Here is a 23537-nt window from a genome sequence, read left to right on the forward strand (position 1 = left end):
CTGACCTCCCATGGGACAAAGTGCTTAAGAACAGGGTTTCTTGGGCCTTATGATAGATTATGTAATTTACCAGCAAGAAGTCATCTCCCCCTACCTTCTTCCTTGGGTCTGAGTATGCTTCCCCACTGACTTTGGGCTTAGTTAGCCACATGACTTTCTTTGGCCACAGGATATTAGCAGAAGTGATATAAACAGAGGCTGGAGATACACTTATGTGATTGAACTTGCCCTTTGTGCCTTCTGTGACTTGCCATGAGAGGAACTTCCTCAGGGAGCTTCTGTCCGTGTAGTCTGTACCTCACAATGTGCACACATGAAGCAGACTTGAGCCTGCCCTGGACCCTAAGGCTGAATCCAACCAACTCACAGCCTGCAGGAGAACTTCTCCAGTTGGCCAGGAGACTTGTGAGCAATAAAAACAAATGCTTAACATGTTAAACCACTGAGTTCTTGGGGATGTTTGTTACACAGCTTTACTGTAGCAGTCAGTGACTGACTACAGGTCTCTTTAAATAACTCTTCTGGTACTGTGGATGTAGGCTTGGCTGGCAGACCTGAAGACTATCTGCAAGCTTGTTTTCTCTCCTCTTTTTTTTTAAATGTTTATTTATTTTTGAGAGAGAGAGAGGGAGACAGAAGATCCCAAGCGGGCTCTGCACTGATAGCAGAGAGCCTGATGTGGGGCTCAAACCCATGAACCAAACCATGAGATTATGACCTGAGCTGAAGTCAGATGCTCCACTGACTCAGCCACCCAGGAGCCCCAGATTTCTCTCCTCTTAAAAGGAAATGCAGCTCAGCCAAAGTAAGGGGACATTTATCCCTAAGGTTGGGGTAAAGCTGCTCCTCATGCCTGTTTCCTGACCCTGCCTTACTAAGTGGGAAATAAGGTGGTCCTGGTGAGAAAAGCACTTTCTCTATATCTTCTCTATTCTGGAATTCTCCTGTAGAATCTGAATCTGCAATGTTCTGAGTCCTGTGCTAGGGTTTCTTGAACACCGTGTTGCTGAATCAGGCTCAAGGAGGAGAATCACCTGCTCAGGGTCTCAGGGGCATCTTGGGATGAGGTTGGGATGTGTGTCCACTTATCCCAGACACTAAAACCCACGCTTTTTCCAGGAGCTACACAAAAACAGTACCCCCTAGGAATTAAGACTTTCAGATCCTGACTTGTGGACGATGATCTCTGGGCACTCATGTGGTTATTGAAAAAAAAATATCCCTTATTTCAAAGTCCCAATCTGTCCCCAGGGGCCTCTTGAGTGAGTTCCTCATACCACAGAAGGACAGAGAAGCCCTAAGCAGTCCTGAGGTCCCTCCAGCCCTGCATCCCACCCCCTGGCCCTCAGAGCACCCATGCCTTTAAAGCAGAAGGAGCTGAGCAGCCTGTGTGCTGAAGTGCAGATTTTCCCCGGCTGGTTTGCTGCACTCCTGCTGCATTCCCCATCCCTCTAATTCCTCCCTGCAGGGCACCTTCTAGGTGAAAAGCTTATATAACAAGTGCTATAAAGTTGGCAGGAGCAGAGCTGGGCTTTGAAGACCTCCAGAAGCTATTAGGCTGTCAGAAGAGAGGATGCTAATTTACTCCCTCTGAGCTGGGAAGACCTGTTCGCAGAACAATTTGAAATTGGAAATAAAATGGGCCTTCAGACGTTGCAACATCCCCTGGGGGATTTGCTTTCTTCTGCTGCCTCTTGAATGGGACAGCAGAAGAGATGTCCAGTGGCCAGCTTATATTACCCACATGCTCAGTGGGGGAGACGGTTGCCACTGCTCCAGGGCACAGTACAAAGACAGGACAGTCGTGGTCAAGTCCTTGTCAGCTACAGATTTGGGGGAAGAACTGGCCATCCCTGTTGGTGAGGAATAGAGGTGCAGGAACCAGAAAGGCCTGAGCTCAAAGCCATGTTCCACCATGGCAATGTGAACATGAGCAAGTGACTTATTTTTGGGCCTCAGTTTCCTCATCTGTGTAACGGATGGCTCCTTCCTTGCCTCCTGACACATGAGGCAGCATGTAGGCTCCAGGGCTGGTGGCAAATGAGAAGAGCTAGCTTGTGTCCTCATGGAGCTGACAGTGAGCAGCTGTCAGGTGATCTCCGCAGTGTCCTACACAGAGGGCTGGTCTAAGTCAGCAGGCACGCTGATGTGGTGACAGCTCTACGCAGACGGCATCCTTCTCCAGCATCCCAAGGGGCTCATGCTCAACCCTGACCAGAGGGCTGCTATGCTCTTCTCCCGGCTCAGTGTCTTTCTCTTCCTGTCCCTCGTTACTATTTCGCATTGTGGCTGGCAGAGTGCTTTGCATCTCATCCCCAAGACCCACCTCCCCATCAATGCCCAGAAAGTAGAAAGGATCTTATGTATAACCTGACATGGTCTGCCACCTCGCCAGCATCCTCCTGTCCAGCCAAGGGCCCCCAAGAGCAACAGAACCTGCTGCCTAATGGCACACTGGATTCCACAATGGCTTTTCTTTACAGCATGCTGGAACTGACCACTTTTACTTCCTCAGTGCCTCAGTTTCCCCAACTCACAAAATCTGTAGATTGAGGCTGTGCCATTCCTGTGTGTATCATCTAAGGAACTGATGCTCAGCAGACACACAATGCACATGGTTTTAACGAATGGGTTAATAAAGTGATCACGAAGCTAGCTTTCAGAGAGATGTGGCAGAGCCTGGGATGGAAACTGGGAGAACTCAGGCAAGTCCAGGCTCTCCTGTGTACAGCTGGGGGGCCCTCTTCCCCATCTCAAAGATGGGGATAGTGTGGGAGGGACTTTATCAATGCCACAAGTTCTTTCAAATGCATGATCTCCCTTGAGCCATACAGCAACTGAGTTGTGCGGCTATTAAATACCAGTCCCCTGAAGAGCCACCTGCCATGACCAGAAACTGCATTCAGGGGTACAAGACATCTCAGCAGACAGACCCCTGGCTAGAATCCAGGGTGCCGATTTCACTTCTACCATGCACTACTAGGTGACGTTGGGTGGGTTCCTAGCCGTCGGTGGATCTCAGCCCCACAGTTGGAATCAGGCTGCAGGCATGAGAAGTCAGGGAGCCGGGGCAGACAGCCTGAGGCTCACCTTCTAACCCGGGTACTTCCCTTCCCAGCGCTGGATGTGGGCTCATGCAGGAGGCCAGGGCAGGGGGAGGCTGAAGGGTAAGATAGGGCACCAGTCACTCCAGACGAGGCAGGAGAGGACCCTACAATCAAGTGAGAAGGGGCAAGAATCGGGTTTCTGAATAGAAGGCAGAAGAACAAAGCCCGCACTGTCAGAAGACGTGGGTTCAAGTCCCAGTGCTGCCACTTACTTGTGAGGTGACCTTGGGCAAGTCACTTACCTGCCCTGGGATAAATCTTTGCCCCACAAGGTAGGGACGGGGTCTGAATAAGATTCCTGGCGTGGATTCACGGTCAGCCTGCAGCACACTCTGATTACATTCATTATTTTCCTAGCTCCTCAAGTGGCCCAGCTTTGACTCTGGGGCAGGGAGAGGCTGAGAAACAGACCCTCCATCTCACCAGGCCCTGCAGCGGGGAGGACTAACACGGACGAGCCTGGCAGTGTGGAGCTCTTGGGGTTTGCTGGAGAGTCGGTGGGGCCACAAAATGCTCACCTGTAGCAGTTGTTGTTATAATTGTTATAACTTCCCAGAGCGGTCAGGCAACCCAGGCAGATGGCATAGGAGAAGAAGATCTGTGTCCCAGCATCTACCCAGACCTGCAGGAAGGCACAAAGAGGTCAGCATGCAGAGAAGTCAGCTGAGTGGCAGCCCTGCTCTCGGAAATCCCCCACCCACACCTTGCCATCCACAAAGTCTAGACCAAGAAAGTATCAAACTTCCTAAACTTCTCAGGAACATGTTTTAGGAGTTCTGTTATTGGGGACTGCTTCATTAAATGTAAATGTCCTTAATTAATTCCAGAATCTTCCAGAGGCTGTGGGTAACAGTTCACTGAACAGGAAGAATTTGGATGTTCAGGTCCTTGCTTCAGCTTGTGTGACCTTGGAAAAGCTCCTTAGCCTCTCTGAGGCTTAGTCTCCTCATCCACGAAGTGGGAAATGAACTTCCCTCCTAGGATTGTCAAGAGGATTTGTGTAATATGGAATGGAGGCTTCTGGACCCAGCTCATAAGGTAAGTCATACTTAAGCCAAATTGAGTGACTTCTTATCTTTGTGATTAAGATTACCCTGAGAATACTCACAGGATTCTGCCCGTGGGAAAATATTTGCAGAGCTGCTCTGAGCAAAAGAGGAGGCAGGGAAGGGGTAGGAGAAGGGGGACGCCCACCTGTATCTTTCACCTTCCAAACAGATGTATTTTAGGCTTCCTATGTGGTACTGAATGGAAACTACTTTCTTAGTTTCCAGGTTCCCCTCTGACAAAAACTGCTGTTGACAGCATGACACGCATACTGGGAGTTACCATGGCTTCTCTAACACGGTTCCCCAGGCTCTCCCTGAGCCCTGCTCCAAGGAAAACCCATAGCTAAAAGCCACATGCAGCTGATGACACTGATGCTGGAGAATTAGGTGCCATCTAGAAAACAAGGCTTTGGACTAAATACAAATATGAGCTACATTTACTGAGCACTTGCTATGAGTCGGGCACCGGTGCTGAGCCCTTTAAGCATTAGGACACTTGAAAATTCACAGCAACTCTTTGTGGGAAGTGCTATTTTTTATAGCTGAGGAAAGTGAGGAACAGAGAAGTTGAGTAATTTACTCGAGACACACAGCTGGGAATGGCAGAGGTAAGTCTATGGAGACCCACCTCTAGACATACATGCTTAACCAATCCCACAATTTCAGATGGCCTGTGGGATAATCTCTTCTGAGCATGCCTGACTATTAGAAGAATCTCTGTCTGATTACTGCTAGTGATAGGAAACTCACCATATCCTGATGTGGCCCTTTCTTCCTTAGAGAGTTCTGACCATTAGCATATTTCTTAAAATAAAAGATCCCCTTCCTGGAGGTTTTTAGTTCTGGAGCCATCCAGCCCACACTTTCCTCTTCTATGCAGTAGCACTTCGGATATTTGGAGAAAGCACCCGGGCCCTTGGGCTCTAGAACTCTTCCTTTTCCAGGCAAAATCTCTCTTGGGGATTTGATGACAATGGTACAGGTCACGCTACCCTGGATTCGCTTGAGTTTGTCAATCATTCAGCAAATACTTATTAAAACTGAAGATCATAATGCCGCTTTTCAATGTAAAAAATGAGAACATTTTTTCTCTCACTGGAGTATCCTGGAGCTAAATGAGCATCTCAAGGAGAGCTCTTTTCATGAAGTGTGTGTGTGTGTGTGTGTGTGTGTGTGTGTGTATGTGTGGACTAGGGGTGTCAGTATAACAGAGTGGACTGAGACATGGGGAAGAGGAAATGAAAAGAGGGAATATAACAAGAGCTTTTTCAAGAAATTTTGCCACCAAGGGGAGTTGGGAGATAGGTAGTGGAAGTGGAATTTAGGAAGAACTGTTTTTTAATTTTTTAAATGTTTTATTTATTTTTGAGAGAGAGAGACAGAGACAGAGACAGCATGAGCAGGGGAGGGTCAGCAAGAGAGGGAGATACAGAATATAAAGATAGGCTCCAGGCTCTGAGCTAGCTGTCAGCACAATGCCTGACACAGGGCTGGAACCCACAAACCATGAAATCATGACCTGAGCTGAAGCCAGATGCTCAACTGACTGAGCCACCCAGGCGCCCCATGGGAGAATTTTTTTTAATGGTAGAAACTCGAGGATGCTTAAATGTTGATAGGGAGGGTCTAGTGCAGACAAAAGAATTAAAGATTTAGTAGAGAAACAGATGCATTTTTAAGTCCTCCTGATCTGCCTCAGTTTCCCTACTTGCTACCTCAGTGGACTTCCTTTACCCAAATCCAGGGTAGTGACCTTTCGGGGTCATCAAATCCCTAAGAAGGAAAGAGAGGTATTTTGCCTGGAGAACAAAGAGTTCTAGGGTCCAAGGGCAATGATGCTTTCTTCAAATCTCTAAGACCAGTAATAAATCGTATGGAGAAAAGACACAGACACACAGTACAGCTGCTGCCCCAGGAAACGGGAGACCAGATCACAGGAACTACTCAGTGGGACTCCTGGTACTCTGTCAAGCACTGCACCTCCGGCCCCTCACTCCTGCTCGTGATGCCTCTTCAAAATTAAATGTCCCTCCACCCAGCCCCTTCCCTGTCCTCTGGCTGAGGGTGCAGGGCTGCGAGAGACAAACTGCCAGACTTGTGGGAAATCTAGCGGGTCCATTTTGTTTGGCTGGTTCCTCGCCACCCAAAACATAGTAAACAAGCTCTTTGTGACTCTGAAAACACCAGAGAGCTTTCTAGCCACACATCCCAAATATGTGACCCCCAAAGAATGACTTTCACTTATGGGGAATTCTCCTTGCAAGTCTGCGCATTGAGCACGTCAACACTAAAACCGACATCTAGTTTTTGCTCACCCAGCATCCATCTCCCCCTTTCAGGTAACAGCTCCCCATTTCGCCTTTAGGAAACCACCTCTTCTCCACCAGGAGGTAGCTTCAGAGATGGTCACATAACCCAGGCCTGGTCAATCGAAACATTTCTCTTGACTACAGGGATTGGTTCAGAGATGCGCATACGATGCAAGACAAGCCAATCAAACTCAGTCCTGGGATTTTCATTGAAACTACTGAAAATGGGTTACATTCTTTTCTCCTGGAGATGGTAATCTTCTAATACCTGGGGTTATCACTGACCATGATGGAAGAGCCTGCCTGAGAATAAAACAAACACAGAGGAAAGCAGATTCTAGAGCAAAGAAAGACTGATAGGGGTGATATGACTTGAGTACCTGAATCCAGCTATACCTGAAGTGAGACCTACCCTAGACATTGCAATTTTAGAGGCCTATAAATTCCTTTTTCTTTTCTTTAAATGTTTACTTATTTATTTTTGAGAGAGAGAGAGAGAGAGCGAGCAAAAGAGAGAGCACACAGGCAGGGGAGGGGGAAAGAGAGAGTGGGAGACACAGAATCTGAAGCAGGCTCCAGGCTCCAAGCTGTCAGTACAGAGCCTTACACAGGGCTTCAACCCACAAATAGCGAGATCATGACTGAAGCCTAAGTCAGATGCTCAACCAACAGAGCCACCCAGGTGTCCCAAATTCCTCTTTTCCTTAAGTCAACTTGAATTGGATTTCTGTCACTTCAAAATCAAAGAATTCTGACTAGTAGCAACATTAAGTGCTTAGAAAAGCCCAGGGGCTATAAGCCCAAATCCTTCAACCAATCCTGAATTACTGATGAGCCAGCATTTATTGAGTGCCTTCTGTATGCAGAACCCTGTGCCAGAACTTGAAAGAAGTACTGTATAGTTACAGATAGCACTTCATCTCTGTCTGCAGGTGAGATCAGCTGAAACATTCAGAGGACAACGTAGACCGTACCTAGGAGTGGTTGACGGTGGGGGTGGAGAAGGATAATTAACATGTGCTAGGGCAATCAGAGAAGTGACTGAAGACTAGAAATGATGGGGAGGACATTTTGGGTCTGGAGGCTCATGTGAGAGGGGGATGTTTTCTCAAATAATTTTTCTTTCTTGTTCCCCTCCCTCCAAGGTAAAAAGCCTGTCATTGTTATTCTGGTGGTCACCATCAAATTAAATACCTTTTTACAATTCCCTTACTCCCTCCTCTTTGAGACACTGTGGGTTGGTTCCCAGCTATAAGGAATATTGAAATTGTCCAGGAGTCTCAGTTTCTTTTCCTTCTCTTTCCTCTAGTATCTAAGTAGAAGAAATATTCATTGGTTTCTAGTTGATATGCAAAAGCAATATGTGAACTTATTCTATTTTTCATATACATACTTCACTGCTCCCTAACTTTAAATACTTGTTCTGTATCTGCATGATTAGAATGTACAACCATTACAGATTACGGTGTCTCTGTGACAGCCACGGTTTAGTGTGACTTCTACAGGTGACTGCTAATTCAATGCTCACCCCAGCCCTTACATGAATACCTCTCCTGTCAGTTTGGTTGCCCGTTGCTTGTTCTCTAGTAAGTTCCTCAGGCAAAGCTCATGAGAAATAAGATTTCCTGGCTTCTGGCATGTTCATAACAGTTGGCTGACGGCTTTCATACTTGAACGTCAGTATGGCTGCCTATAATATCCTTGGGTCTCTTTTTCTTTCTTAAATACATTGCTTAGTAGTCCCCTGGCACAGAGTGATATGTAGAAAGATCTGATTCCATTCTTACTCACTCTTTTTGTTTGAATGACCAACATTCAGGTTTTTTCTTTCCTCTTTTAACGTTCAGTTCAGTTATTTTTATTAGAATAGGTCTTAATGTTGACTAGTCTGGGTTGATTTTCCTAGGATTCTGACAAACTTCTTCAAGATATGAATTCAAGTCTTCTCTTTTATTTCGGGGCGGGGGGGAATCCCTGAATTATTGCTTTTAGTATTTATTTTCTTCCACTGCTTTGGGTTTCTTCTTGGAGTACTCATGTGTATGCTGGATCTTTTTATATCACTTTTTCTTTTATTCTTTAAATAATTTCTTCATTTCAGACTTTATTTTTTTTTATTTTCCTCCCTTCCATCCCCTATTGCCTTGTGATATTACCCATGATGTCTACTCACCTCTTTATTCCTTCTATTTAGTTATTTCTCCCCAAATGTTTTTCCTTTCTTAAGCAATTCTTCCTGTCAGCCTTATTTTTGAATCTTCTTTTTGTCCAACAATTTCACCTACACTATTGTTTTTATCACATCTGTTGGTTCTTCATTTCTTTCAGCTTGTTTTGAAATATTAAGTTTTAGTATTCAGCTGTTTTGTGGGCTTGTCTGTGGAATGCATATACTATCTATAGGAATGCTATTATGCTCAGAATTCTTTTTCTTATCATAGCTTTGTATGGGATCTAACATGCCCTTTACTGTTGTTCATGGGTAGGGCAGACACATTTTCTTGTCCTCTTAAGGAGGAGATTTTCTTGTGTAGAGAAATGGGGAGTGGGAAATTATCCAGGGTAGATTTTCTAGCCTCACTGTTACCTCTTCTGTCATTATCAAAAAGTCTTGAACACTATGACTGTTTTCAGTACATTCTGAAATTCTTGTTCTCTGTTCCCTTCTCTTTTTCTTAAACCCAAATTCCTCTTTTCATTTTCCTCTAGTGTCACTGTCCTGCTCAATTTGGATTCTGCTCCTAGTGGTTTCTCCCCAGGGTGGTGTTCTCTCTGGCTAAGGAGCCTCAGCTGCTTGGTCCATAGAGTTCCCAAGTCCTAGACCCCTGCCTGCGCTTCCCAAAGCCTTCCCACATTCACCCCTAACTTGAGGCCCACATATATTCCTCCAGTTTTGGCTGACCTTCTTTTTTATTTTCTATTTAATTTAAATCCAAGTTAGTTAACATACAGTGTAATAATGATTTCAGGAACAGAACCTAGTGATTCATCCCTTACTTACAACAGCCGTGCTCAGCCCAACAAGTGACCTCCTTCATGCTCCTTACCCAGTTAGCCCAGCTCCCTATCCAACCTCCCACTAGAAGCCCTCAGTTTGTTCTCTGTATTTGTCTCTTATGGTTTGTCTCCCTCTTTGTTTTTATATTATTTTTGCTTCCCTTCCCTTATGTTCATCTGTTTTGTATCTTAAATTCCACATGTGAGTGAAATCATATATTTGTCTTTCTCTGACTAATTTCCCTTAGCATAATACATTCTAGTTCCATCCATGTTGTTGCAAATGGCAAGACTTCATTCTCTTTGATTGCTGAGTAATATTCCACTGAATATATATACCATATCATTTAATATTTTTTAATTTTTAAAATGTTTATTTATTTTTGAGAGACAGAGAGAGCATGATCAGGGGAAGGGCAGAGAGGGAAGGAGACACAGAATCTGAAGCAGGCTCCAGGCTCTGAGCTGTCAGCACAGACCCCGACACAGGGCCTGAATTCACAAACCTCAAGATCATAACCTGAGCTGAAGCCGCTGGCTTAACTGACTGAGCCACCCAGGTGCCCCTTTAAATTTTTTTAGTGTTTATTTATTTTTGAGAGATACAGAGAGAGTGCAAGGAGAGAGGGGGAGAGAGAGAGAGAGAGAGAGAGAGAGAGAGAGAGAGAGAGAGAGAGAGAATCCAGAGCAGGTTCCAGGCTCTGAGCTGTCAGCATAGAGCCTGATGTGGGGCTCAAATCCACGAACTGTGAGATCTGACCTGAACCAAAGTCAGATGCCCAACCAACTGAGCCACCCAGGTGCCCCTATACCACATCTTCTTTATCCATTCATTAGTTGATGTATATTTTGGCTCTTTCCATACTTTGGTTATTGTTAATGGTGCTGTTATAAACATTGGGGTATGTGTGCCCCTTTGAATAACCACTCCTTGAATAACCACTCCTTGAATAACCTTTAGTGTTATCTGGATAAATATCTACTTTCGCAATCGTTGTGTCATAAGGTACTTCTATTTTTAAATTTTTGAGGAACCTCATTCTGTTTTCCAGAGTGGCTGCACCAGTTTGCATTTCTGCCCGCAGGCAAAAGGGTTCCCCTTTCTCTGCATCCTTGCCAGCATCTGTTGTTCCCCGAGTTGTTTATTTTAGCCATTCTGACAGGTATGAAGTGGTATCTTGTTGTTTCTCTGATGATGAGTAATGTTGAATATTTTTCATGTGCCTGTTAGCCATCTGGATGTCTTCTTTGGAAAAGCTGTCTATTCATGTCTTTTGCCCACTTCTTCACTGGATTATTTGTTTTTTGGGTATTGAGTTTGAGAAGTTCTTTATATATCTTGGATACTAACCCTTTATCTGATATGCCATTTGCAAATATCTTCTCCCATTCCATCAGATGCCTTTTAGTCTTGCTGATTGTTTCCTTTGTTGTGCAGAAGCTTTTTATGTTGATGAGGTCCCAATAGTTCATTTTAGTTTTGTTGCCCTTGACTCCACAGCCATGTCAAGTAAGAAGTTGCTGCAGTTGAGGTCAAAGAGGTTGTTGCCTGCTTTCTCCTCTAGGATTTTGATCAATAGAACAGAAGAGAAAAACCAGAAATGGACCCATAAACGTATAGCCAACTAATCTTTGACAAAGCCGGAAAGAATATCCAATGGAAAAAACACACTCTCTTTAGCAAATGGTGTTGGGAAAACTGGACAGCAACATGCAGAAGAATGAATCTGGACTACTTTCTTACACCTTACACAAAAAATAAACTCAAGACAGATGAAAGACCTCAATGTAAGACAGGAAGCCATCAAAATCCTAGACGAAAAGATTGGCTGACCTTCTAAGATAGCTCTACCAATATTCTCTTCCTAGAGTCCTCTCCTTCTAAGGGTGAACATGTGTTAGAGACTTCTGGTTTTCTTGGCTCTCAGTTTTCTGAATTCCTTTGGCCTTTGCTTTCATCTTCATCTCCATCTTAACTCACAAAGTTGACATCATGGAGATGTTACTGCTATCAGCATTTGGCCCCACTTGTTTACATTTTGTGGTTCTTGGAGTAATGAACTCTAGTTCATTGTGTAATTATTGTGAAGATGCTGTCCATAGGTTTTTGTTTATTTGTTTGTTTTACTTTACTATCCTGGATTTTCTCTTTGGGTGGAGAGATTCTAGAAAAATTTTTTATTTTTATTTTTTTTTTCTGTTGCCATCTTGTCTCCTTGGTTCCCAAGAAATGATCAGGGGGAAGAGGAAACAAGATTGGTCTTAATTGGAAATGAGATAAGAATACCCAGGATTGAGCAAATTGGTAGATTGGGTGTAACAAAAGATGAGCTGGTTTTTTACAGGGAGAGTGGAAGTATAAAGTGGGGAAATGGGGAAGTATGGTTTTGGACAAGACAAGTTTGAGATGTGCAGGAGACAGGGGGGAAAGTCAAGGGCTAAATATCACAGCCTGAGCTGCAGACACACATTTGGGAATCATCAGAATTTTAGCAGTAACCTTACAATTTGACTCCAGATCCAAACCTTTCTCCACTGGCTTTTTCCATTTTCCACATTTGTAAAACTCAGGTTGATAAAACGTCTCTGCTTAGACACATGCTCATTGGGCATTCAAGAACCAAGAACCTTCAGGGTTAGACTTCATGAAAGTGTCTCATGAAGAAGCAATGTATATCTTTACATGAAGTCTACATTAAACTCCTTAACAGACTTGCATAACTGAGTTGTGTCTATGTTTTTCACCATATGCCTGTCATTGCAAAAATGCAACAAGGTCCCAGTTGTCAGCCTTCCTCCTCATCAGGGAAGCAATTAGTTAACTTATGAGGGAGCTGCTATATTTGTTACGGTAATTTCTGCTCAGCTATGCAGGAATAAACAGTAAACCCTCAAATCTCAATGACTTAGCACACAGAAGTTTGTCGGGGGGGGGTTTGCCCACAAAAGCCAGACACAGATTATGAAGGGGCTCTCTTCAACCCAGTGACTTAGCAATACAAGCCTTTCTATCATATCTTGATACTTCCACATCAACACACCCTCTGAAGCAAAGGAACATAGAATTGGAGGTTTGCTTGGGAAGTTTTAAGAATTAGACCTGGGGGTTGATTAAATCACTTCTGCCCACTTATCACTAACCAGAACCAAGTTGCGTGGTCCTAACCTAAAAGCAAGGGACTCTGGAAAATGCACTCTTCCTACTTACCCAGGAAGAGAAAATAAAATGACAACTGGTTGGTAAACACACAGTATTATCTCTGCTACAGGCATTATCCCAGTCTATTTCCCCTTCTTCTTTCTTCAACTAGGAATTCCACAAACACCCACAGATCAAACATGGTGGCTACTGGAATGACTTGATAAAAGATAAAAAAGAGAGGCTACTAAAATGGACTAACAACACTTATAAACCCTTCCACCAATTTGGTGATGCCTTAAGAAGTGGGAAATGAATGAACTTTGTTGAAGACCTAAATTGCACTGGACACTTTCACGGACACAATCTCATTATTTACATAACCATCTCATTAAGGTAAGTACTCCTATCTCCATTTTATAGAGCAGGAAATGAGTCCACACAAAGTCAAACAGCTAATCAGGAAGAGAATCAGGTTTGAACCCATGGTACTCTGGCTCCACATTTCCCAGAGAAAAGCTGGGACCTCCTGGTGTGCTCAGTAGGCCTGGGGTCTCCACTAGGAAAGAAACAGCTCTGTGGCTGTCCAGTCAAATAGGACAAAGGCAACCCCACCTCAATGAAAGGAAGATCAGGCAACTGAACCCCACTGACCAGCATCTCCCAGGATGCTAGAAAGGGGGCAGCTCAGTGGAGAAAGGGCTTCCTATTTCTCAAAACAATTTGAAGGGAAAATAGTCTCCACAAAACAAGCCCTAAGGAAGCTGGGTCAGTAGCTGAGAAACGAATCACTCCCCATGTTCTACAGCAATGAATGGGGGGCGTTCTGGCAGCGTGAACATGGGCGGTCCACATTCAGAGGTTTGGAGAACAGTCTGCATGGGAACAGGGGAGCAAAGCCCCTTCAGAAGAGAGGTAGTTCCGCCCTCTAGCTCTGGGGCAACCTCATCCTTTTGGGGCAGCTGGTTCCAGTGAGCCTTGGTGTGCAGCAGCTACAGAAAGCAATGGATCAGAGTGTAACCCCACTTCCCAATGAGACCCTCAGGGCCCAGCACAGAGTAGTAGGTCCTTAATGATATTCACCAGGAGGAACAAATAAGAGTTGATAGACAAGGACAAATTCTTCCCTATGCACACTCAGAAGCTACAGTTTTCATGACAGATGCTTATTATTTGCTGCCCCCATCCTCATAAGAACACTTGACAGTGTGCAAAGCACCTGTTTATGTTCTGTGACCCATAGGCCTCCCTGAGTGGGCATGATGAACCCCAGGTTAGAGGCAGCTGTGGGGCGGGGGTGGCGAGAAACATGCTTTCCCTCTCCCCACACTGCCATGTTGACCATGTATGTAGAATGACTTATCTGTTAGAAGTTTGGGAGCAAAAGCTTCATGTCTTTTTCTCACCTCTTGGAGAGAAGAGACTTCTACTCGGCAGGGATCAAGGAGAGGGTTAGCACTTCCTCTTTTACTCTCCCATGCAAAAGGTTAAACAAGACAATGTGCATGAAACAGATACCTGACACGATGCCTAGCTCTTAGAGGCCACTGAGGATGTGCTCAGAAACCCAGCCATGAGCTCTAACAGTACGTGTTCAGTCAACACGAATTCCTCCTCAGATATGCCAGTATTCAAAAATCTAGAAGAAAAAACACCTCTCCCCTTTTTCCCTACAGTAAACAGGCACTGGGCATCCACCATGTGCCAGGCACAATACCAGCACCTCCTGCCCTCGGGGGCTTACATTCTGGCAGGAGAGACAGACCACACACACCAGAGCGGAGAAGAGGCAACACAGCATGTAGTGGACAGGAGCAAGCAGGGGCTCCGGGAGATGAGGTTTCGCGGCAGGGAAAGTGCTGCTGCTGCCTCGGGAGGCTCAGACGGGACTGGAGCCAAAGGTCTCATTTTTTGTGGTGTCCAGTGCAGCATGGGGGCCAGGAAGACACTTTGCTAGAAACGTGCTTTCAGGTCCACAAACAGAGCTGTCCGTCAGAGCAGAAGGGCAGCGCCTCTGCGCGTCACCAAAGCAGATGCCAGCGGGGGGGGCCCGGTGTGCCTTCTCTGTGTCCTGGAGTTGGTGGTATTTGTGGCTCTGATACTTAAAGGTCCCGGACAAAGGCAGCATTAACCCATCCTGCCACTAGCGGAAGGAGGTGTGTGAGGACAGTGATGCCAAGAATCACGACACCGGCTCACCTCTGCTAGTGCCTATGACACAGCAGGGACCGTGTTCTAAGGGCTTTTCAGGTATCAGGCTCGCTGTAGGTCAGTGCTATTACTACCCCCTTTTTAAATAAAAGACAGAGGTGAAGTCACTTGTCTCTTTAGATTTGGAGAGATTTACATGCCGGCTACTGTGTGAGGAGTCAGCCTAGGGGACATATGAACCTCTGGAACTGTCCTCCGAGACCTGGCTTGTCCTCTGGGAGAGCATGCCAACGGAGACTAAATTAAATAGCATGGCTTCTGTCAGGTGCCTGATTCCAAGCCTTGCTTGGGCTTAATGGAAGGATGTGAGCTTTGGGGTCAGGCAGGAGCCCAGCTTGACCACACACCTGCTGTGTAACCCTGGGCAAGTTACTTCACCTCTCTGAACTTCGACTTCTTTGTGAAAGATACAGTGAGTGTAAGGTACACAGTGGGCTACCTGGTAAGATTCCCTTAATCTGATTTCTTTTTGGGGCTAAACGCTGCTCAGCTGTACCATGGCAACGAGTCCCTGCCTCTCTTCCACCATCACAGCCTCTCCAGACCAGGTGAAGAGCTCAGATGTCTGAGTGGCACCGAGCACGGCAGCTGCCCATCGCTGAGCTAGATTCGCTTACTTTTAGAGCCCAGAGCACGAGCACAGCAGTGAGGGGTGGCAGGAGCCTGCATCTCACTCACTGCTCGCAGCCTCCTTGCCATCCCGATGCCCTGGCCAAGAAGATGCGTGAAAAGTGCCAGCCCCAACAGCACACGCAGCAATTGGCTTTTGGGTCCAAGTAGCCAGAACAGGGCTTCATGGGCCTCCTGGGGCTCACAACCCACAGGCTTTTGTCTCTTTAATATTTTCTTTTCGTACAGATAGCCACACACACACAGACACACACACACACAACACAACTTTTATAAGCAGAGACTTTGACTGAGGCGAAAACATAACTTATATGGCCTGGCAGAAAATGGCTGAGTTAAGCTCTTTCTTTTCTCCTTTTACATCGGTAAAGATTCTCAAAAGATTAAAAGTAGGTTAGGAGAATAATACAACAGCTGTGTTTCCAGTGTGTACCTGACAACGGCTTTTGTAGAAGTGAATAATTACATGAAAATCACTTCCTTCCCACCTCTTTCTCAGCCCCCTCGGGGTTGCTAGGCGCCCTGTCTCCTTTCGGCTAATGCCACATACAGAAGCTGGTGAATACAGTATGGCCATTATGAGGGAAGGGAGCTGGGAGGGAGAAGGATTCAAATGCTCCCTCCTCAGAGGATTCAATGGTGGGGAGAGGGCTTTGGGGGAGTACACTCTGGATATATTGAAATGCTAATGCCCTGGGCAGGCGGGCAGGGACAGTGGGAACAGTGGTGGGAAGGGGCAGAAGCTCTTGGCCTGGAAGCCCCACTGGAAATATGTTCTGCAGCCTCTGGGTCCAGAGCCAGGCACTTCCCTGGGCAGCCGGCCCCAGGGGCTGACTGGGGCCCTGCCAATGGCCCTGCCAGTAAAGTGTCAATGGGCTAAAGGGCTTCACCACAGGCGGTGAGGGGCTGTTCAGTTCTGCGGGCGGTGTGGGGGTGAGCCTGGGTGTGTAGGCTAACCCTGGTGGCCCTTTTGTGTGGGGCAGGGAGCAGGGTCACTGTGGCTGGGTCTCTGCCCGGAGGCTGGACAGCCATGTCCCAGTGGATGGCTGTTGTTGGCACTGGGCTGAGGGCAATGACCTCGTGCCTTATATGGTAGGATCCTGAGGCCTGTGCATGCCTACCCTCTAATCCATCACTGAGACAACTGAGCCCCATTTTACTAAATGGCTAAACACAGGAGGTTCTGAGAGTAGAAAGCATGAGCAAGGCCTGCAGAGAGCACGCTCCCTGCCCTGAGCTTTTCCCAGGCCTGCCTGTGCACCTTCCAGGGGCTGCATTGTAGGCCAACACTGTTCCTCTAGGGGGATGCGATTGGCATTTTGGACAGGGCAATTCACTGTGCCTAATGTCCTGTTCACTGCAGGGATGTAGCATCACTGGCTTCCACTCTCTAAATGCTAGAAGGAGCCACAGTCATCATGGAAACTGGAACTAGGCTTCTGTGTGTTTCTAAGTGATCCTTGCACCATGGTCCTACGTAGCCTGGTTGAGAAACACCGAGTCAGGAAGAATCTGAACTGGCATTGTGGTGGGGCCGCAGAACCCACAGCCCATCTCTGGGAGCACAAGGCCAGGCACCTGTGGGCCAAACAGGACCTGAACTCCCAACCAAGCCCCAATCTGGCACATTCTCCCATGTCCGCTGAGCAAGCAGCCAAGATGAAGCTTCATGAGCTGTGGCCATAACCACTGCTCCCCCTCACCATCACAGAGCTGGCCCAAGGCAGAGAGCCAGGGAAGTAGAGGGCACGCTGGATGCTCCATGCCCCAGGACAGCCAAGCGGCCACAGGCACTCCCGTCTGCAGAAAGGCCTCCCTTGGGAGGAAAATGAAAAAGAAGGCAGCCACAATTGGTGAAGACAGCCACCTCTGCGTCTGCCTGGAGACAAAGAAGTAAATACGTTTAATCACATCATTATATTCATTGCTTATGGTCTGTCTGCTCCAACCAGAACAGAGACTCAATGGGCAGGGACTTTCGTGTTTGTTCAGTGACGCATCCCCAGCACTTTGCACACTGCCAGGAACATGGTAAACGCTCATCAATATGTGCTGAAAGCTCATAGCTGCTTGGAGCCTCCGGGACATAGGAAGGGAGCATTCAAGGCTCATGCAGAGTCCTAGCTACCAGGCTCGGTGGAGAATGTGCTGGACAAGGTTAGGACCCCTGGTTCCAATTCCAGGTTGCCCTGGCAGTTCCTGGGTGTTCTCCCTCAAACTCTTTCTCCTGGCCTCAGTTTCCTAAGTTGTAAAATGAGGAAACTGGGTTGTAATGGAGATGACAAATATGTGGCAAACACACCCCACTCCAATTCCTACCTGTGGCAGACATTGCTAATTAATTTCACTCCCGTTCCTTCCCACAGCAGATACTGGTAATCTATCCCACGACAATTCCTGCCCACCGTAAACACTATTAATCAGCCCTCCACCCTTCCCCACCTTTCCTCTCATGGCAGATTATGCTTCACAACACTCTCTTGTTTTTCATCCAGCTATGGTAGAATTCTCCACCAGTCAGAGTTGGTAAGTGAGCTGAAACCTGTGAAAGAAGGTCTTCTAGCCCTGAACCACAGGCTTATATAACAAGGATGTGCTTTGGGGTCAGCCGAGACTCCCTTTCCTTGGGGTGTTTTGACCTTCCAGGCTTGAAAGCCCAGGAAGACATTGTGACACCACAGAGTTTAAGCTCCTTTCCCAACCCAGGAGCAAACCCTAAGTAAAACACGAGGAGCAGAGAGTCTTTACATAGGGAAGAGGAGGGGGAGGCCACACTCATGGAGATAAACATTTTCAGTAGGTTTGTAGGACTTGTCCTAGCCTGGAAGGAAGAGGAGAGATATTGCAGGGGTGCAAGTGGTATCAGCAAAGAAAGACCTAGAGGCAGGAAAAAGAAAGATCTATGTGAAGCTGCCCAGCAGAAATGCTTCTAAGCTAAGCAAAGGCTGGAGAATGGGGATGGAATGCACCTTCCTGGACTCCACGGACTTACAGAACTAGAATTTCATTCATCACTACATTTGGCTGGAAGTTGCTCTCACTTTGAGGGGAAAAATGCCTGTAATAGCCATAGGGCTGATGCAGGAAGATGCTACTCACTTCCATGGGAAACAGAATTCTGATAGTGAAAGGGAAAGGAACTCGAATTCCTGCCTGGAAGAGCCTCCTGGAGGGGATCCAGGGCGCGGAGGGTACGGGGACAGTCACAGCAGCAGAAGAGCTTTGTCCCTGGCTGAGAGCTCCAGCCCCAGGATGAGCTCCCTTTTGCGAAGTAGTTGGGGTGCAGGGAGGAAATTCTTGCACTCCACTGGAAGTTAGGGCAGAGATCTTGGAGGTTTTCTGTTAAGAAACTTAATGATCAGAGATCAATTTCCCCCAATGACACTTTCTGAGCATCCCATATCTGCCAGGTGCAGAGAATATGTAAATAATTAAGACCCCCTAGTCCCTTGCCATCTAGCAAGTGAATGAAGGAAAAGAAAGTCAGATAAGACCTTCCCGGTCCACGGTATCAGATAGATCCCCTGACTGCCTGCTCTCTCAGGGTGGGGCACTGCTTTGAACCTCTGTTTCTTGGTGGGTACTGTGGGGATACTCCAAAGTGCTGACATTGTTCTGGACACAAGACAACATGCCCAGAGCAGACCCTGGCCCCTGGCTCACAGTAAATGCTGCATCCAGTGGGAGGGGCTGAGTGGCCTGAGAAAGTCTTTGAAGAGTCTGGGAAGCTGAGTAGGTGTGTCCAGGAGGAGAAGCAAAAGAAGAGTCAGCTGTTCTAGCCTGGACCCAGAGCCCTGGCCTCCTCTCCACCCCAGGGAGGGGGAGAGTTCCCATGAGGGCCAGGAAGCTCACACCTCCCCTCCCAGGTCCAGCAGACAAACCCCAGGGAGCTGGGCAGCATCGGGAGTGAGAACAGAGGGGAAACCCACCACCTCTACATGGGCCTTTGAGGAACTATGCACACTGCTCACATGAGCCCACCTGGGGGTGCAGACACCGCTGGCTCCTAAAAAAGTTCATCTCAGCAGCAGAAACCCAGGCCTTCCAATCCTTTCGCACTTCACTCTCTTCTCTGGGAGCCTAACAAGGCTGTATCTCAGTTAGTCCTTCCAACAATGCTTTGAGCTGGGCATTATAATTTTCTTTTAATGTTTATTAATTTTTGAGAGAGAGAGGGAGACAGACAGAGCATGAGTGGAAGAGGGGCAGAGAGAGAGGGAGACACAGAATTCAAAGCAGGCTCCAGGCTCTGAGCTGTCAGCACAGAGCCCCAAGTGGGGCTCAAACCCATGGACCATGAGATCATGACCTGAGCCAAAGTCAGACACTTAACTGACGGAGCCACTCAGGCACCCATTTACAGATGAGGAAACTGAGGCCCAGAGAGGCTATGGAAGTGGCCTCTGACCACCCAGCTGGTAAGTGGAAGACTCAAACCCAGATGTGTCTGATTCCAAAGCCAGGAGACTGCCACTGAGTCAACCAAGTGAGTGCCCAGGATGACCAGCCTCACCGGCCTCAGAGGCAGTGACCGGCCCACATCCACTCATGTACTGTTTTCCTTTCACCTCCCTGCATCCCTGTCAAACTTCATGGCCTCACAGCCACCTGGTCCACACCACCTCTCTCCTGTCCATCTGAATGCAGAGGTGACAGCTTTAAACACCAGCAGATCCCTGGGAATCATGGCACCCAGAGCTCTTGGGGCGGACGACAGGAGCAGGTGCAGGTGGTGGATGGAGTCAGCAACCACAGTGGCACCAGCAGACTCTGACACCACCTTCCTGATCACGGCGACATCTTCGAGGGGCCAGGACCCAGGAGGGATGCCTAACCTCACAGATGGACTAATGGGAGACACTGACAAGTCACCACAACATGCTTCCCGAATGATGCGCCACCAGTGTGGCCTCGGCTCCGGGCAGAGCTGCCACAAGTAAGGGGCTGACCTCATTCCTCGTGCTTCCCTTAGCAACTTCTGCGGGCACTGGCTTGGGGAACAAAACCAAGAATGATCATTTTAAAAATAAATCAAGACATGAATGCTGAAGTGTTTAGCGAGAACAGTGTGCTGATGTCTGCAACTTAGTCTGAAATGTATCAAGAAATAAATTAAACGGATGGATGGCTTGGAGAGGCCTGTGAAGAAGCAGACACAGCAAAACATCGATGGCAGAATCTAGGTGGCGGGTATGTGGGTGTTCCCTGTGCAGGCAGAACCAACAAGATGACAGAGAGGACACTCCCGTGCCAGCAGTGGGGCTGAAGGAGATGAATCATATCCGCAAACTGGGGAGGGATATGCTTCCCAGGGATGCATCGCTGAGAAGACCTATGTATGTCTGTTACCAGTAACTCATGATCACATCACTGAGGGGTAAACTCAGGCACTCCCTCTGCTGCAGGTGACCATCAGAAGCCACACTCAGTGTCAGCCCCCAACCAGAAAACCTGAGCAGTTACTATCCTTGACATCACCTCATTGATTAAAGACATTTCTAAATTCCTTAAATCATCCCACTGTAAGTCATGGTTTTCTCTGAGTTCTTAGAGCTCATTTTCAGCCACAACTGTCTTCTGGATGAGGTGGACCAGCCTTCCAGGGCTTGGAACAATGGGAGAAGGAGGAACAGTGGGCTAGAATGCAGCAGCCACCAGCGGCCTTTGAGACTCTATGGATTCATTTTACATTTGGTTCTGAGGCACTAAAGAAGAAGCCATGTCCATAATTTATCTTCCTGTCTTTCTTAGAACGCTTTCTCTCTTTCCCACTCTGTGTCTTCTCCACTCTGTGACCTGTTCTGAGGTATGAACAGTTGTCATGGCACCCAGTGTCCCAGGCATGATCAAAACGCTGAGATGATGACCACATTCTATATAAGCACTTAGTGAGCACCTGCTATGTGCTGGTCCATATGCAGGCCTCCACCATGGTAGAGTGTAGTTGACTAAGATGTTGTCCATGTTCTGGAAGGAGGGCCTTGAATGATGGTCAAATGTAGTCTGGATTCTCTCCACAAGGATGTTAACCACATACTCGCTTAGAATGCTGTTCATGTGACCCTTTCATGGCCTTGAGAAATCTTAATGCCCTATCATCCATAACCTTGGAGGCATGTGGATGATTTATAATGTAAAAATACTCACCTGACCGCAGATACATCATCTCGTATCTCTGGGTCTCATTTTCACAAAGGACATTTTAAAGAATAATTTCTGGGCTCTGCCACCTTTTATTAATCAGACACATATAATTGCTAATAAGCACCTCCCTTGGGTATGAAGTAGCTCATGGGGATGGGTTATAAGGGTGAAAAGAAAACTAAAGGGCTACTGGTAATGAAAAGCTTGAAAGCCAGTGATTTTACTTGATGCTCTAATTTTATGGCTGAGGGAACAGTGGCACAAGGAGGGACAATGTTTTTGCAAGGTCAGTGATGGGGCTGGGTACCCTGATTCTGAGTCTGGGAGTTTCCCACTATGCAACACTGCCTCCTTGGGGCAGGTGAGGGTGGGAAATGCAAGGACCAAGGCAATTATAATATCGGAGGCTGAGCTTTGCCCACTAACCCCTAGCATGTGGAATATCTCTAAGGCTCTAATCAAGGAGACAGACCTATCTTTGACCTCCTTGTGAACATTATGCAGGATTCAGTGCTTACCCTGGAGGGCTTTCCAGTGCTTGGTTTGCATATGAGAAGTGAGGGAAGTGGAACATGAGATTCATACACCAGTGAGTTTTCACAGAGAAGAACATCAAATGTCACAATCCCAGCAAACTAAGATATATCAAAGCCTTGTCATCTTGCTCCTTACAGACAGAAGAGATTCTTGCCTTCCTCGTTCCAATATGTGCTGGGTCGGAAATCATCAGAACACATTGCATTTGCAAAGCAGACTCCTTCTTAACTAAGGAGGGGTTGTAGGAGGCAGTCACAGCATCTTAATTATAAGAACTGTATGCACCTCTCTGCAACTTTTGTTTCTCAGGTGTCAACCTGTTTGTTACTCTTGACAGTCATTTGAGATACAGACAGTAGGCCTTGATAAGAGGGAAGCCCAGAGAGGATAAGTGATCTGCCCAATGTCACAAAGCTAAGGAGTCAGGAGCTGATTCCACGTCCAGCCTAACTCCTTAACTTCACAGATGGGAAAATGAGCTCAAAGGGGTAGAGAGATGACAGGTGTTTCAACAGGAGGTTCTGTATTCCAGTCCAGTTCTCCCCTAGCTGAAGTCTTGGGTAAGTCATGTCTTCTCTCTGGGACCCAGCTACTCATCCACAAAAGAAGAAAGAAAGCCTAGACATTGACTTTCAAACTTACTAAAATAGCAAATAAATGGGCTCCATGGGGCTTTTTATCTTTATGAATATGATTTTTACTCTATGTGCTGGAAGCATATTTATTGTCAGAAAATATATTCAATGGGTAGTATGAAAATGAAATCACCATAAACATATGACTTTATGGATAATATTGACCTGCTGAATTAAGCATGAATGACTAAGGGCTAATTCTGTTAATGTGCAACCTGAACATTCAATATGTAATATTCAAGATGAGCAGATGAAGAGAAGCAAATATCTGAGGGTCAAAGATATTTTTATGGAAGATACAGAAAAAACATACTTATAATGTATCATAACCATTTTAAGTTCATAGCCTGGCTTGAAAGGAAGATATAAAATTCTCCTAAATGCCAGAATGAAAGAAGTCAAAGCTGAAAGAGAAGGAGGAGGAATAGACTCAGCAACCCAAGGGGATTTCCAACCAGATAGAAGCCCAAGAGGCTGAGATTTAAATTCCTTTTCAAGGACAGAATTAAGATTATAGCCTCTGAGCCTGACCAAAAGCTGAGTGGGCTTACTGCAAAAAGTGAGAAGCTGAAAAAGATGATTATCCTATGATGAATGAGAGGTTAGAAATTCTACCCCTTAGCCCAGAACTCAACAAGGAATGTCCAGGTATGGGTATACCCACACATGGCTCCTGTAAAGTAGGCACCCAAACTTAAACTGCAACTTGAGAATTACTACCCTAGAATTCCATACCCAGCTAAACTACCATTCAAGAGTGACAGTGATATAAATATCTT

The 23537-nt window shown here is 46.6% G+C and overlaps 1 protein-coding gene across 1 annotated transcript in view; it reads right to left on the reverse strand.

Annotated features, from left to right (window-relative positions):
• The window catches only part of SLC6A11 (solute carrier family 6 member 11), a 133104-nt gene that overhangs the window by 27444 nt on the left and 82123 nt on the right, over positions 1-23537 (reverse strand). Inside the window, exons 8-9 of the mRNA XM_029917896.1 lie at positions 3626-3729; positions 3350-3405 (exon numbers count right to left, since the gene is read on the reverse strand). Coding sequence (XP_029773756.1) covers positions 3350-3405; positions 3626-3729 — 160 coding nt within the window. The remainder of the gene's footprint in view (positions 1-3349; positions 3406-3625; positions 3730-23537) is intronic.

The sequence above is a fragment of the Suricata suricatta genome, chromosome 12 (assembly GCF_006229205.1).
Source record: "Suricata suricatta isolate VVHF042 chromosome 12, meerkat_22Aug2017_6uvM2_HiC, whole genome shotgun sequence".
Lineage (NCBI taxonomy): Eukaryota > Metazoa > Chordata > Mammalia > Carnivora > Herpestidae > Suricata > Suricata suricatta.